This window comes from Trachemys scripta, chromosome 5 (genome assembly GCF_013100865.1).
Source record: "Trachemys scripta elegans isolate TJP31775 chromosome 5, CAS_Tse_1.0, whole genome shotgun sequence".
In the NCBI taxonomy this organism is placed as follows: domain Eukaryota; kingdom Metazoa; phylum Chordata; order Testudines; family Emydidae; genus Trachemys; species Trachemys scripta.
Window position 1 is genome coordinate 97,964,597 of NC_048302.1, and position 16,136 is coordinate 97,980,732.

At 38.2% G+C, this 16,136-nt stretch overlaps 1 protein-coding gene across 1 annotated transcript in view; it reads right to left on the reverse strand.

The window, feature by feature from the left end:
- Window positions 1-1,916: 1,916 nt before the first annotated feature.
- The window catches only part of NWD2 (NACHT and WD repeat domain containing 2), a 135,311-nt gene continuing 121,091 nt past the window's right edge, over window positions 1,917-16,136 (reverse strand). Inside the window, exons 4-7 of the mRNA XM_034772686.1 lie at window positions 11,821-12,024; window positions 9,446-9,590; window positions 8,542-9,131; window positions 1,917-7,634 (exon numbers count right to left, since the gene is read on the reverse strand). Of these exons, the coding sequence (XP_034628577.1) occupies window positions 3,699-7,634; window positions 8,542-9,131; window positions 9,446-9,590; window positions 11,821-12,024 (4,875 nt within the window). The 3' untranslated portion in view covers window positions 1,917-3,698. The remainder of the gene's footprint in view (window positions 7,635-8,541; window positions 9,132-9,445; window positions 9,591-11,820; window positions 12,025-16,136) is intronic.

Consider the following 16,136-nt stretch of genomic DNA (forward strand, 5'->3'; position numbering starts at 1 on the left):
TATGCACAGTGGGTTCTAATGTGTTATCAGTAGGATAAAAAGTAGTGTTGTAAACCTCAGCCTTCCCTTTCTAGGGGGGCCATTGATTGTTTTGCCCTGGGCAAACAGCAGAATTGCTGTTGGCGGGTCTGGGCAGAGCTGGTGTAGCCTGGAGGAGACTGCTTGAGTGGCTGGCAGGCTGGTTGTGTTAGGGAGCTGACACCCAACCATGACTCAGCCACGCTGGAGGCAGCGGTAACAAGGTGACTCACAGCCATGGGTGCCCTGAGAAGTGTCACAAATGTGAGGTCAGGAAAAGTTACCTGCAAGTGTTGAGCAGTAGGAAGGTATTTCTTCTCATTGGCGATTCAGTTATATAACCTTTTGATTTCATGTTGCCTTCGTTACTGAAGTCTTCCACAGAGAACAGGCGGAGGAAAATGACTGGTATTAAATGTTCTCTTTGGATATGTCTACACTACAGTGTAAGCTCAGGATTCAACTCAGGCTCAAACCTAATTCCCTTCCATCTACACACACATCGTGCTAACTCAGGGCTCGGAGCACAAGGTCCCAGGACCCCCATGGGGGTGAACTCCAAGCTTGAGTCACACTGGGACCTAGGGTTCAAGCCTTATTGCTTTGCAGGTTAGACACAGCCCATGGACTTGTGCTCTGGAAGTCCACTAAAAGTAACCCACAATGCCACGGGCTGACTTTCTTTGTCTTCTGGAAAGTTAAGTTTGGTGGACAGTCAGGTTTTTCCATACTGCACCAACAAAGGGCTAGACTGGCCACATTTTGGGAGGGTGCTAGGAAGTCTGGGATATAGGTGTTTGGAATCATGCCCACATAATGCAATATAGATGCTGCAGCCCCAGGTTGGGACCCAGGGTTCAAAAATTCCTAACCTAGGATTACAAATGAGTGTAAACCCTCAAGCCCTAGGTTAACAAATCCAGGGTCTGCTAACTCAAGTTCTACTAACTCTAAGCTTACAGTGCAGTGTAGACATACCCTCTGTGGCTGACCTCAGGCTTAGCTTTGTCTGCCAAAGAAGACTCCACCTTCACACTTCAGCTTAATTCCCCTTTAAAATTTAAAAGAGAGACTCCTTCTAAGCAGACTTATCAAGCCATTCAGTTTGGGAGAAGCAGATAGTTTGTTGTGGGGATGCAAATTGTGCTACCAATGAGAAAGTAAATTGTTGCATTCTCTCCTGAAGAATCAGCAGCAAATCTGGAAGCTGTAGGCCTCAGCCATTCTACCAAGCTTCTGTGGGCCAAAACTCAAGGTTGGCTCCTGAACTGGGCAGAACTGGATCAGTTTAAAATCTTGATAGCTGTTTGTTGTTTTTTAAACATCCATGTTCTCCAGGCTGGGTTAAGTTCTGTTATTTACTCAGTTTTCTGGTGTCACTGTATTTTTCTAATGAGCAGGTCACAGATATTGAGAGAATGCTTCTAGGTATTCACCAATCCTAGGAAAAAAGTAGCTTAGCGAGCTCAGCCAGTGTTTGGTATGTTACGGGTTCATAGGCAAGTCAACTGTTTTGTTTCATTTTGTACAGTAGAATTTAGATATTTAGTTTTTATTTAGTTTGAGTATGGGCCCATTCAGTACTCCTTGTGCAGGAGAATCTCCCATAAAAGTCAATGGAAATGCTTTTGTGCAAGGAGTACTGTACTGGGCTCCGTGAAATCAATGGGAGCTGCAAGCACTCAGCACCTCTCAGGTCCTTGCCATTTGTCAGAATGAAATTCATCCCTATGCAGAGGGCCAGTGTAAAACCTGTGCATCACTTATATCTTGTGACCTCAAAATAATGCTTAGCTTCTATTGGAGCTTTGTTGATTTATACCAGCTGAGGACCTGGCCCTAAAAATTTATTCCCCGTTCAGAAATTTCTTTACTAATTAAAACCACACACTTAGTAGTCTATTTACTTAGTTTATTCATACAAACAATGATTACACAAGACTGTATATTGTTTGAAGACTGCAATAGATTTCTAATTTAACAACTCTGTAACAAAATTTAACTAAATTTAACATTTATGAAAATATAAATCTCTGATTGGGTAATTCTTCCCAACAATACAAAGTTTACATAAAAACATTCAATATGATCTATTAGTTGCAAACAAGTTAGGAAAAGTCATTCAAGTCACTTGATATACTATATTGGCTTTTACATAGAACATTCACACACTATGTTAACCCTTAGGTTGGCATTCGTTTCTTGGAAATGCAGTGGCATGGAGTTCCAACTTCCCAAAAAGAAAAAAATGTGGTTTGTTTAAATTATTTGAAAACTTTGCCAAGGACATGCCATGTTTAAGATAAGTAAAGGGTGGGGTTGGGGGACCTTTTCACCCTTTAGATACAGATAGCCACTTCTTTTAGTTAGGTGAAACTGTTTTTTAAAAAATAGTTGATGATATTTCACAATTTCTGCCTTGAAACTGATAAAACTGTATAAAAGGCTCAGAACAGTCTTAAAGCAGGAAGTGAAACATAAAGGAGCATACATACAGTATGTAAAAGTAAGAAATTTATTACAAATTGGAACAGTAAAGAACCTTTGGACAGCCTTTAGATTTTATGGAATATTTCAGCACATATACAGGCATATTCTGTTAGTCCCAGAGTATTTGGTCATCTGATCTGTGTTGAACACAGGAAAGAACAGGAATGGTAGTAATAAGGCAAACTTTATCAAGCATAATACATGGCATGTCTGAAAGCTTTCTATTAAGATCACTGTAGGGATTTAAGAGATATTCCAAACTTATACAACAGAGAGAATAAGTAACCTTTTAACATAAAGAGAGAAGTGAACAGGTGTTTGACTGTTTATCTGTTAATGCCCTTTCTCTTTGAAAAAGTATTTGTTTTATCCAGTACTAATATGCACTGTGAAAGAGACAGAAAAACAATACAATTTCAGTGTTAAACTTCTTTTATGACCTAGGTAATAACTAGTTTTTCTTTTTTATCAGACTATAGAAAAATCCTTGCATGCAATGTTTGTAACTTTCAGTACTTTCATTTAGATGAAGACTGATTTATTACCTCACACATAGATGTGTTTGATGTTGATTGGCTTCTACCCCTTTCAACCCAAATGTTAATCCCAATTTTTTTTAAAAAGTAGCTATTTCTTTAAATGATGGAATGCATCAAGTGTTCCAGGTTGGCAGGTGACATCTTGTCATTGCACCATCAAGCAGAAAAACACATTTTTGCAAGTGGGTATAAACTTAGGGTAACAGTTGACCTAGCTTTGTCCACAATGAGGCTATCTGGATTATAAAAGAGTATCTTGCCTCCTCTCCAACAATAAATGGAGTTTTGTCTCTAGCTAAAACTTTGTCAACCCCCAAATAAGATTTTTCTAATTCCTGTAATGGTATAACAATTGTAATAGTATTGCTAGAAATTGTCAGTCAAGGCCCTGGATCTAACCTTGGACTAAACCTTGTATTCCAAAATTTAAAAAACCCTGCAGCCCATTGGATAAATGTTTGTTTCACATTTGGTTGATTTTTTTGCTTATTTTTGTTCACATAAATGTAAGAATATTTGTTGAGAAAAACAGCATTCCTACCCTCTGCTGTTCTTTGTCTTTCAAGAAATGCACTGGTACTTACTTTTGAATCAGAAGACTAGCCTATGCACATGTATTATGTATTCAGGAAAACTAGTCCATGTTTATAATCAGTTATCAGCAGCAAAACTGTGTCCTCTGCAATCTATGGCTGCGCACACTTTGTCATAACAGTAGTTGTGTTTTTTGGGTGTTGTTGTTTCACTTGTCTCAGGGTCTGTCACTGTGATGGGGCTATCTCTTGCAAACACCTCGGTAGACTCTCTCCAAATGCAGTCTGCATTCACCTTGAAGCTATAATTGTGACACTTTGGCCTAATCACTTGTGTTGCATTACTGAAAATTTGACGGCTATTTGAAGTAGCAATTTTAATTTTCAGTGCTGCATCTACCCGATCCACTACAGTGTAAGTACCTATACTTCCATCATCAAAGCCAACAATAATATTCAAATGCCTCTGTGAGAGAGAAAGAAAGGTTGGAGTTTTGTAAAGGGAACAAGCACCAATGTTTTTACCGTCAGCCAGTCTCATTACAATTAAACTAGAGATGGCACCATTGTCATCATCCTCTTCATTACGAAAACAGATGTACACAAGATAGCGGCCATCACGGGACAACCTCTGTCGCCAGATAATGCCAGGGGCATGAACCACACGAAGTTTGCCGCTGTGTAAATCAAGCACATTGATGTTCTCATCACCACGGGATAGAATTCCTAGCTTCCCATTGGGGGATATTTCAAAGTCTTCTAAATCTTTTAAGAAGTTATTAGGCAGTTGTACACGCCTGCAGATTACTTCCTCTGTAAGACTCCAGATGTTCACTGTTTCAGTGGATGTTATAAACACTACAATATCTGGGCAGTCTGGGATCAATTTAATATTAACAATGGTTGCACCATCATCGCAGCAAAATTTCTTGGTTATACTTCCTGTCCAGAGACTTACTGCCAACACTTTATTCTTTGTCATTCCAACTACAAATGTATTAGCAGTGGTTATAAATGCATTCTGTAAGGCAACTAAAATATTGCAAACTCTGTGTCCCGTGGCCAGTCGCCAAACTCTAGAGGCATTTTGTTCACAGAGTGAGACAACAAACTGATCGTTGTGTGTAATCATCAGCTGAGATATCCTTTGTCCATTAATGCGGAAGATATTTTCGCCAGTAATGGTGTGCCATACATATTGGCTACATTTGTCATCTGATGTAATCATTATTTCTCCAGAAGAGGTCAGCACACAGTTTTCAACAATACCTTCATGCTTGAACACAGCTTCAATGAATCCAGTGCTGAAGTTCCACTTATGTACAGATTCTGATCCATCCAGTGTATAAATTAATTCACCTCTGGTTGGCAACACCAGTCTTTGGATGGGTTTGCCAGATTTGTCAATGTTGGACATAGCAGTTATGATATCTATATCCCAGATAGAAAGGACACCACTGGTGGATAAAGTTAGCAGCATGTTATGGTGATTGGATTTAATTAGTCTGACTATGGTTCCTGAGATTTCCTGTAAGCTTGCCATACACTGTCCTGTATCTCTCCTCCAAACAAAAATGGCTGAGGTATTTTCCATAGAAGCAATTATACAGTCACCGTTTTTGGATAACACAGCAGATATAAAACGCTCATTGTGTTTTGCTCTGAACTTTTCAGCCACTTTCCACATGCCAGTGTCGAGAAGTTCTATACTGAGTGCCTTACAAATTAAAATTGCACTTTGGTCTTCAGAAAGTTCAATGCTGACAACTTCGCTGTCTTCTTTCCTGCAATCGAAGTCATCTGTCAGTTGGGGATTTGTGATTTCCTCAGTATTCCAAACTGAAAGGCCACCCTCATTGTCCACCATCACCATTTCTTGAGCAGTGTCCAGAACAAGAAGAAATTTCACAAATCCACCTGAAAATTCGGAGGTCACGGTGGACAGTTTCTCTCCACTTCCTAAATGAAATATAGTGGTGGTGTTAAGGTACTGTCCGCAGAATGCATAGACTCCATCTGGAGAACACTGTACACAAGTCACTTCATACCAGCAGTGGAAGTGATAAAGAGGCCACCCATAAAGTAGATCGATTACAGTAACATCTTTGCTGGCTTCCAGCCAAGCAAGTGCATGATTAACGGACAGTGTAAATCCATTAATAAAATTTGAGCCTCCCCCAATTCCACAATGTTTTGATCCCTTAATTTCTACTTCAGACAAAAGACAGGAATTTTGGTTATCGTAAATCAAAAGCGTGTTCTTCGTTGTAGCCACTACAAGATATTTTTCATCACTCGTAAGTTTGATCCCTAAGATAACAGATTGAGCTGTTGTAATTTGCCTTAATAGCTGGCGAGTCTCTGCATCCCAAGTACTGATGGAGCCATTTTCCAAAGCAGCAATGACTGTATTTGGATTAAAAGTAGGCAGGATCTCAGTGACATGCATGCAACTGGATGACAAGGGTAGTCGCTCGGGGCTGTAAGTCACATCCATGGAGGAGTGCAAGGGAACGATAGAACAGTATTTGGGTCCATCTCTGTCACATTCTAAAAGAAGGTGTCTCAATTTAGGCAATGAGCTGACAACTGGAAGGAGCCTCTGTTGCAATTCAGCTGAGAGTGAACCTGGATATTTTGTTACTTTGAACTTTATACTGCGAAGGGTACTTGCCAGAAATTTCAGCTCCTTTTCTTGTGAATAGTTATAAGCCAATTCTATGTCAGAAAGTGCTTTGTCAAACTGTCCTATTTTAATCATTGTGTACAGCCAGCTGAAGTTCATAATAACACCATACAGCAGATCATCTGATCTTCCACATCTTGTCAAGTGATGCAAAAGTTCTGTCATTTTTCTGTGATTGACAAAAAAGATGTCAGGCTCTAATGGATTACATTGGAAGACCCATGGCTGATCAGGTGCTTGCCTGTCAAAAGAGGTGAGATCCATACAGTGCTTCTCCTCATCATTCACACTTCTACTGTTATTGTCAAGGCACCCATTCAAATATTGATCTTCGCTATAAAAAGATTTCCTTCTTCCACCCGACCAAACACCAAGGAAATACTCTGCCATGATCGTATGCATTTCATGTACATCTTCCTCACTGTGGAGATACAGTTTCTGGGCAATAAGCTGCAGGTGCCTATTTGCCCACACAAGAAGTGTTATATTTTTCACTTGCCGCTCTATCAAGTATCCCTTTAAGCCCTCCTTAAGCCTTGCAATGTATATATACGGTACCCTCAATGGATTACATTGCCTGATACTCTCATTTAGCTCATACATAACACTGTTGTCAAGAGCTAAAATATCTTCCAATTCCATTTCACTCAGGCCAGATTTGGACATTGTGATGTAGCCCAGTGCTCTCGACAACAGCTTCAGCCCACACTTGTTTTCTAATGACCAAAATAACTGCTCTATGCTTTCATGAACAGTGACACTAAGGGAGGACTCATCAACATCTTTGTGAGATCTCCAGTTCCTAACTTCTCTGAAGGTTAAGTTTACAAACATAGGCAGTGTGCACTTTGAAAAAGCTTCATTGACATAAATTTGTTGCCCTGATGTTACTTTTCTTTTAACACGCAGCAGCTGATGTTTCAGTACTTGGCTGCACATCTTTCTGTCTCTTGAAATCAACTCAATGTAGTTGTCCTCTTCATGAATAAGGCACCTCAGTTTTTGCAGGATACCATGTTTGTTCGGCAGTGTTGACATGATTATCCGTACTGAACGGGGAAGGTGAATGGGGAGCCACCATAGTTTCCTAGCATCATCGTTATCTGAAAGCTGCTCTAGGGCATCAAATATTATAACCAGTGGTCTGTGAAATGAAGACTCATTCAACAGATTTATAAACAAGTCCCGAAGATCATGAATCTTTTTAGGGTAACTCTGTACTAGGCAACGGTAATTAATTGCTAATTGTTCACAAATACTTTGAAGCAGATTCTTAAGATCTGTACTCATTTCTGTGGATCCCAAAAATCTTATAACTACCACAGGGTCAGATTCTGGTCCCATCTCTTCCTGCAGCCAAGTATAAGCCTATAATGTAGAAGCATAATTTAGTTAATGTCTAAATTAACAGAGCCAAATGAAGCACAATAACAGAGCACATCATTGTTTTACTTATGGTTTTATAAACAGTATTAATTTGTTTGAAAACGTAAGTTTATTTTTGAAGTGTTCCTGTCTGAGTGGAAATGTTCTTAATAGCGGGGTTATAGAATGTGTTAATATTATATGTCACGAATGAAATATTAGATTATATGTCATCTTTAACTCAAGCAATACTGCCAGACCACTTAGTAATACAGCAGTGGAGCTGCGATTTTCAGTGGAGACAAGTTCACAGAAGTATGAAATGTGCTCCTCACACTTCACCATGATAATCTAGTTAATGATTGGAAAGGCATAGGTGAACTAAATGACTTCTGAAATTTTGAAATAAACACAAATCATGGAACTTCTGGAGCAATTCTTCAAGAGGATATGAAACAAATTAGCATGTCTTGGAAACGTGCTTTACTTGTAAGATGGATACCATATGAGCATTAAATGGTGTCACATCCTTATGACGCCAGGAAACAAAAAGGGAGGGACTAATGATGTTATGATGGTGTATTTGTAAAGTTGTTTATTTCTCAAATAAATTCATTCTTACCAGTGGTCTAGGAATCAGATGAAATATTCACATTTCCTTAAAAAGCTCTACTAACAATTATGTTTTGGCTGGAAATATGATATGGAGATGTGGCTACTAGGATGTACACTGCCTCTTTCCTGAATAAATATCCAGTAATGTGCAGAAGACTGGATTTATTGTCTGTATCAAAGACTAATCTTAGATCTATTGATACCACAATAAGGAAAATGGGAATTAATTTGGTCTACATTTACTTCTGCTATTAAGATTAGCATATTATAAAATATATTGGTTTTTATTTTTTACCTTCTTTGCCACTTCAGCTAATAAAAGGGTTTTTCCAGTGCATGGTCCTCCATATATGATAAGAGGGTTAATATGTCCTGTTTTGCTGTGCAGAATGTATTTATGAACTATGTTTAGCGCCTCACACCTGTACTCATAGAAAGAGGAGTACGTTTTACATAATGAAGAGTGTTGAAGGACTTCATCATAAAGCAAGTCTGTCTCGGTGTCAAAATTCTGTTGTACTGTTGCCTGAATTATATCAATCATGTCTTCGTAGAACTGTTTACCAAGTCCTTCAATGTAGTGGTTCTCCACTTCTTGTGAATAACCAAGTTTCATGTCACAATGAGTAACAGAAGTGTACACTCTCAGATTAGATGCTGCAACGATAGTAGGAATAAATTCATCCCGGAGTTTGATCAGTTTCTCATGAGCTTCTGGATCCCGCAGAACCTTTCCACCTATATGAATTACATCCATGTATTTTCCCATCTCTGGAATTTTAACAAAACGTTCAATGTTAGCAATTTTTCGAATGTAACAGACACACTTCTTCAGGAAAGCTGGTGTTTGTTTTCCCAAGGCAAAATCAAGCTCATCTTCAACAGCTGCAGGGAGAAAAAAAGAATATAGGAAAACTGTTAACTTCCTTCAAAACAAACAGGAAAAAAATCTCTGTTCCCTCTAGATGAACAAGCAAACAAAAATACTGTATGCAAAATTTATCAGGTGCGGTTTTATTTAGTACTAGCTATAATGCAGGGCTCAGGCTTAAGCATTTATAAATTTACTTTTCTCCTTTAAATTTATGTGTGAGAAATGACAATCAAAAATACTTTGGTAATTGTGGAAATATTGCTAGGCTAGATTATGAATGGGTGCATAGATCTAGAATAGTTTGTGTATGTATTCTGAACTTTACCAGAGGAAAGATATCTCTTTGCTTGGCTGTGTTTCATTTTTCCTTTCTCATGCAGCAGCTTCACAGCAGTCTTAAAAATCTTCTTAATCTCTTCTGATATGTCCTTCCATTTGTTCTCATTCATAGAATTTGAAGATGATTCCATCTTTAAAAAATATTCATAGTTAAACAGTAGCTGTAACATCAGTTTCTACAACTTCAGAAAGCAAAGGATTAATATTTAAGGTAATGATATATACAAGAAAGGAGAATACAGGAAATAAAATAATGCATACATTAAAAAAACTCCAATATATTCACTTTTAACCTTTTATATTGGACAAATCATAATTTTACATAAATTGCTCTGTTCTGACTATAAAACATAAGACTTCCTGACGTAGTGGACAAAACTAAAATGTAAACAACATTATTCAGAAGTAAATGAGACTAACTGGTAAAATATGAAGAGAACGTGGGGTTTTGGGTCAGACGCGGAGTACTACTATTAGGGAATAATTATAAAATTTTTAGATTAACTTTCATCCTGGGATTTCAAAGCTGAAAATTAGGCACAAGGAATTTCAAATTAAGCACCCCAAATTAGGTGTCACTTTTGAAAATATTGGATTTTATTTGATGGTACTTCAGGTCTTCCTTTGCAGAATGGTGATCATAATCTGACTTGCCTCAAAGGGGTGGCGTTAGGCTAAATTCATTCATCTTTGTAAAGTAAATTGAGACATCTGGAGGAAAGTTCCTGTGGGCCAGATTGTAACCAAGAGAGAGAGCAGCCCAGTGGCAGTTAAGCAGGAAGTGGGTGGAGCTTTGGCTTTCCTTCTAAGCCCTGCATGCCAGCTAGCACAGCTGAGCTGGTGCAGAGGGGGGAGTAAACTGTACCAGGAAGGAGCTGGCACATCTTACTTCCCCAGGTGGAGGAGGCAGGGACCAAATTGTAGCTCTCTGAGTCAGAGTTTTGTCCCTGTTCTGTTCCTGGGGCAGCACAGCTAAGCACGGCCCCCTTTCTCACGTCAGACTTTAAGATTACAGGCTAGCCCTGTTTAAGTACAAAGTAATTTATTATTATTTCTGACTTAGTGCTAGATTGTCAATTTGCAGTCTAGTCCAGAGTAAAGGGGCAGTGCCTCATTGTGCTGCCCCAGGGAATCATAATCTCTCACAAAGCCCTTCCCACAGAAAATTCAGAGTTGCAGATCATTTTATATTCTGTCTGTTACTTCTGTTTTGTTTACCGGGTGTAAGGCTGCACTAGTGTTGCTATATGAACCTTTTCTGCTTACCCTTGTGGGACGGTAGCTTGGGGAAATCTATAAAATGTTAATAAACAAAAATACAAAAAAACCTTCAAGATATATTTAAAGGGCTATTTTGGGCTGTGGGGGGGACGTTATGTAAGTTGTTGTTTTCCCCCCAGTGATAAATATTTCAGACTCTGCTGCACTACACTTTCTTGAACTCTTTTAAGTCCTTACTGCTCAAACATTTTTTATGCAACGGAGGAGGTTATTACATTTTGTAACATGGTAAATGCATGCTATAGAGTGGTTTAATTTCCTTTTGTAGTATAATTACAGTCAGTATGCACTAAAATAAAGTGACATTTTGATATGGGATATAGCTCTACATTAAAGGGTTTATTCTCCTCTTGGAGGGCCAAATTCTGTCCTTGGATATAAACCAGCTCTTGCTGTGAGGGTAGAATTGGGCCCTGTACCATACATAGCTATGGTCAGACAAAGTTATGTGCACATATGGGAGATGAGAATAAGTGGGACTGTTCAAAAATATTTTACCAAGAAACTTTTTTTAATATGAACCCCAATTCAGGGTAGTCCTTGGGTGTATGCTTAATTTTAATCATTTGCTTAGCTTTAAGCATGTGCTTAAGTGTTTTGCTGACTTGGGGTCAGGGAGAGAAATTCACATTTGCCATGTAAGTCCTATTCATGGGCTTTTAATGAGAGCCCCATGCAAGACCTGAGAGAGAGAGAGAGAGAATCTTCCCCACTCCAACAAGAGGGATGGCTAGAGGCACCTTTGCAGCTATTCCTCAATTGCTGCAGAAAGCTCATGAGCTGTAATGTGCTTGAAGCCCACTGTCATTGACCTATAAAGACAACAATTGTGACCAGTGGACCCTTCTTAGACCCAGTAGCCTTGGCCCATCACTCCCTGTGGTGTCCCACACTTCCTCCTTCACGACCCACCAGACTGGACCATCACAGAACTAACCTCTGCAGCGTGAAAGAGTTCATAGACTGTGGAGGTCCAAACCATTATGACCCATAGATTGTTTTCAAACGATGATGGTGAATTCCATGCACTATGACCAATCTATGTAGGTTTTTTTTATTAAGGACATGAAGATAATTTACCGTATTATGATTGTTCTTCAGCATTTCAGATTTTGGTCGGAGGTAATATGCTGGTGGCACTGCATTTTCATCTCTACAGTACCACTCTTCCAAAATCCTTGTCTCTAGCTTTGCCTCCACAGCAGCATCTAGGATCATTTCAAATTCTGATGATTCAACTTCTCCAGGTATTCGGATGGTCCCATATTTTTCTCCCAACAGGCCCTGTGTATTTGCAACAAAGTACAGGTTTAGTGTCCCTTTCCAGTGACGCTAAAACCCTAGTCAGAATATGGCTAGATACTTTCATAAGAATCAACATGGCATTATCAGCAGTTCTATCACTTTGAGGTTACTAGGAAAGTAAATAAATATAGTTAGGCTTTGTAGAATTGGATTTTTATTTTTTTATACTTTTGATGGCTAATATCAATGTTTATTTTAAAGCATTTTTTTCCAGTTTTTATCTTCTTAAATTTTCATAGTTCTGGGAAATTATGGGGGTGATAGACAATAATTATTTAATGAAATAGATATTAAGATTCAAAAGTTAAAGCTTTATAACCGTTAAAAACACAATCTGTCAATCTCATATCAACACATACAAAGTAAATATCTGAGTTCTTCAGTAGCATTTTTCTTTCTTTGCCTCTCTGTAAATTACTATTATCTAGACAAATATTTTTCCATCAGTTTGCGTGTGTATGGTGAAATCAACGGTTACAGACATTTACTGATAAAAATCAACTCCTTCCAAGCCTAAATATAGCAGAAGACTAATTCTTACTAGGACTATTGTACTGAACTGCAGTTTGGTAGTAAGGGCTTGGATATTTAGTATCTTTCTCAATAAGTAATGCTAACAGAAAAACCTCAGGATCAGGGACACTGAAATTCTGAAAATGAAAAAAAAAAAAAAACTCAAAATATATTTTATTAGGGAACCAACTATCTATTCATATGATATGTTGGCACAGAACACAGGTTGCCATGAAAATCCTGTGTGGCAGTGACAATGAAAGGTTTCAGAGTAGCAGCCGTGTTAGTCTGTATCCGCAAAAAGAACAGGAGTACTTGTGGCACCTTAGAGACTAACACATTTATTAGAGCATAAGCTTTCGTGGACTACAGCCCTCTTCTTCGGATGCATAATGAAAACGCCTCTGTTTGCGCTAGGTAGAAAAGAAGCATCAGGTTTTTCAGCATAATTGGTTACTAGCCACATTGCTCTTTGAGTACTCCAGGTGTTCAAAGTGGTGAAGAGCTGAACTCTAAGCAGTACTAATCTTTTCCTTTTACAGCCAGCTCTGTGCCACTACAGCGATCATGCCAGGGCTGGATATGCCAGCTTTATGGCCAGACTCCACCAATGGCAGTGTGGGACAAAGGAGCTGCACTGCACTGGAGAATTTGGCTCCTAGCCTCTCTTACAATGAATGTTATCTAAAAACACAAAAATCTACAGTTTTCAAACATTTTGGCTGAGTCAGTCATTATAGACATGTATTTTAAGGTAACTTTCTGCCCGTTTTTGAGCATTGTCATCCTTAATGTTGTTCATAAAGCGTGAAGATCTGGATTATGGCCTCCTTGACTTCTATGCCTTCCTCTTATTTTCGGCAGTTGAATGTATGTTTTCATTTTGATGAAAATTCAAATGGCATATTCAGACTGATAACCATATAGCCACATTTTAAATATTTTAATAATATTAGTAACAGCAACAATTACCCAGATTACAACTTTAGAAACACAAGCTGCTTCACTGCCTTGAGAACTCTCATTAGCAGAAAATGCTGAACATATTTATCCAAATAGCCACCTGACGAATGAACGAATGGAAAAAAAAAAAAGAAAAGAAAGAGAAATTGGTCAAAACTAACAAATATTCAGGTGCACCCATTTTCTGTATTAAGAGAAGAATTGTTTAAAATCTCAGAGCTGAGACTGTGGTAACTCAGGAGTTAAATTCTGTTACAGGGGCCATGATGGGGTTATAACTCTTTTGGATAATATATTCCTGGAGGTAGCATCTCACCAGTATTCTACAGAATGAGCATTGGTTGGATAATCATATAGGAGATACAGCTCCAAATAGAGATTTTCAAATCTGCAGCTAGCTGAGATTAATTTTGGACACTATGGGTTGCTAATAAATATTAATATTTTATTATTATTTCTATAGTAAACTCATGATTTCTTGGCCAAATGTCCTAAAATCTTTTCTGTGTTAGCCAAAAGTGATGGTTAAATTCTTATGTGAAAGAGGTTTTGTTTTGGACAAATGAATGTCTTTGTCCTAGCAGGCCTATTCTGAGTTATACACTCTGTTTTTACTCTGAACTTCAGCTGACTCTCATGTGTTATCAGTAAGCTTTAGCTGGATCTTAGCATATTATTAAATAATGGATTGTGTGTCCTTTAACTCTGGACCCTTGGGGAAATGTGTCCACATGTCCAGGAAGGAACTGATTGTAACCGATACGGGGCAGATGTTTTCTGTGATTATTAAGATAAATTTAAAGCATCTTTCGACAGATTATTATCAGGATTTAGTCTAGCAGATTATTTCTTTCATAATGACTTGGTTACACATATCTTTTTCAATTAATGAAATAATGGATGGTTGAACGAACGTTTTAGCTTATCAATTGTGTGAACCAGATACCATGAAAAAAAGTTACTGGCCAATAGGTTATTTTCTGTTTCTTTTCTGTAAACTCACATAGTACTGTATCTAAAGAGATGACTGCAGTTATAGATGCATATTGTAGTGGACAAAGTGATGTAACTGATAAGGAACAGAGGGTCCTGTGGCACCTTTGAGACTAACAGAAGTATTGGGAGCATAAGCTTTCGTGGGTAAGAACTTCACTTCTTCAGATGCAAGTCTGATACTTAACTGATAAGGGATGCTCATAAATGCTCTACCTAATAAAATTAGTAATTGACAAAATGGACAAGGAATATGTGGTATAGCAGATGTTTTCTATAATCAATGTATCAGCAAAACATTAATGCATGGATTAATGGCTAAGCATTAAGAGCTAACTGTGGTCACAAGTGGTCCCAGTAGTGATAAATTAGTTAGAAATATCATTGGCTTTTTGATTCAAAATAAGATCAAGCAAGAGAGAGGATTTTTCTTTGTTCTGAACAGTATCTAATAGGTCAGTTTGGGGGAGTTAGTCAGAAGAGAACTGAAGTAAAGCTGCCATCACGTCTCCAGTTACAGAGAGTTGGCATGTTGGTTTCCTTTCTGTTTTCTGTATAGTGCTGTATTAAGGATTGATTGACTGTCATACTTAAACAGTCCGTCAATGGAGTTAATTATTTGACATCATATCTTATTAAATCCAAACACAACAGGCCCATTGAAGTCAGTAGGAGTTTTGCCATTGACTTCAGTGAGGCCAGGATTTTACCCTGTATACTATGTTTGATTTATCTTCTTTTAGTGTTTAGTTTATGTAAATAAAGAATTTGAGCTAAATACAATGAGGTTAAAGAGAGGGAGTAAATTAATAGGAGGGAAACAGACATAATTTGTATGATTCTCATTTAAGGAATCCTTATGCAGATACTTTCTTAGAAAAGTACATGTATATAGTTGTGACCCCGAGTGCCAACTGACAGAGGGCACGTGTGTGTGTGTGTGTGTGTGTGTGTGCGTACAGGTTTTCCAGGGATCACTGGATTGGATATCTGCATAATATTTCACCAAAGGTGGCATGTGAGGTCTCTACCTGAATGGACGATATTTAAGGAGTTATGTATCTATATGGAAAATTATGTTCTTAAGGTCTTAGAATTAAGGTAGATCACCAGGAGGTGACATACCTCAGAAACGTTCCTTTCAGGCAGGTGATGACAGATACCAATCTCCCTGTTAAGCCATTTGTGTATTGTATATCTCCCACTGTATGCCTATTTGAATACTGAATCACAGGCAAAAGAAGAGATTGAAAAATCTGCAAGAGAGAAAATCTACAAAATAAGCAAACAGTGGTGGGTGGATGGGTGGGGGGTCCTCCTGTATATGAATAAAGACAAAGGATTTTTCTGATATATGTTGGACTGCGAAGTGACACACTGAGTCCTTCACTGAAAAGGCAAGCTGACAAGCCTGCTTGTCTCATGAAAGGAGGGTCCTAGCCAGCCTGGTTGTAAAGTGCTGAGGATTTGGGGTGACCAAAACTCTGAGAAAGTATCTTGTTAATTAAGCCTAGGGTCCAGAAAGCATGTTACGATTTTATTTTATGTTACCATTTTTTCCCAATACTTCTACTTGCTACTATTTGAATCTCTATGCTTTGTTAAATAAACTTATACTTTAT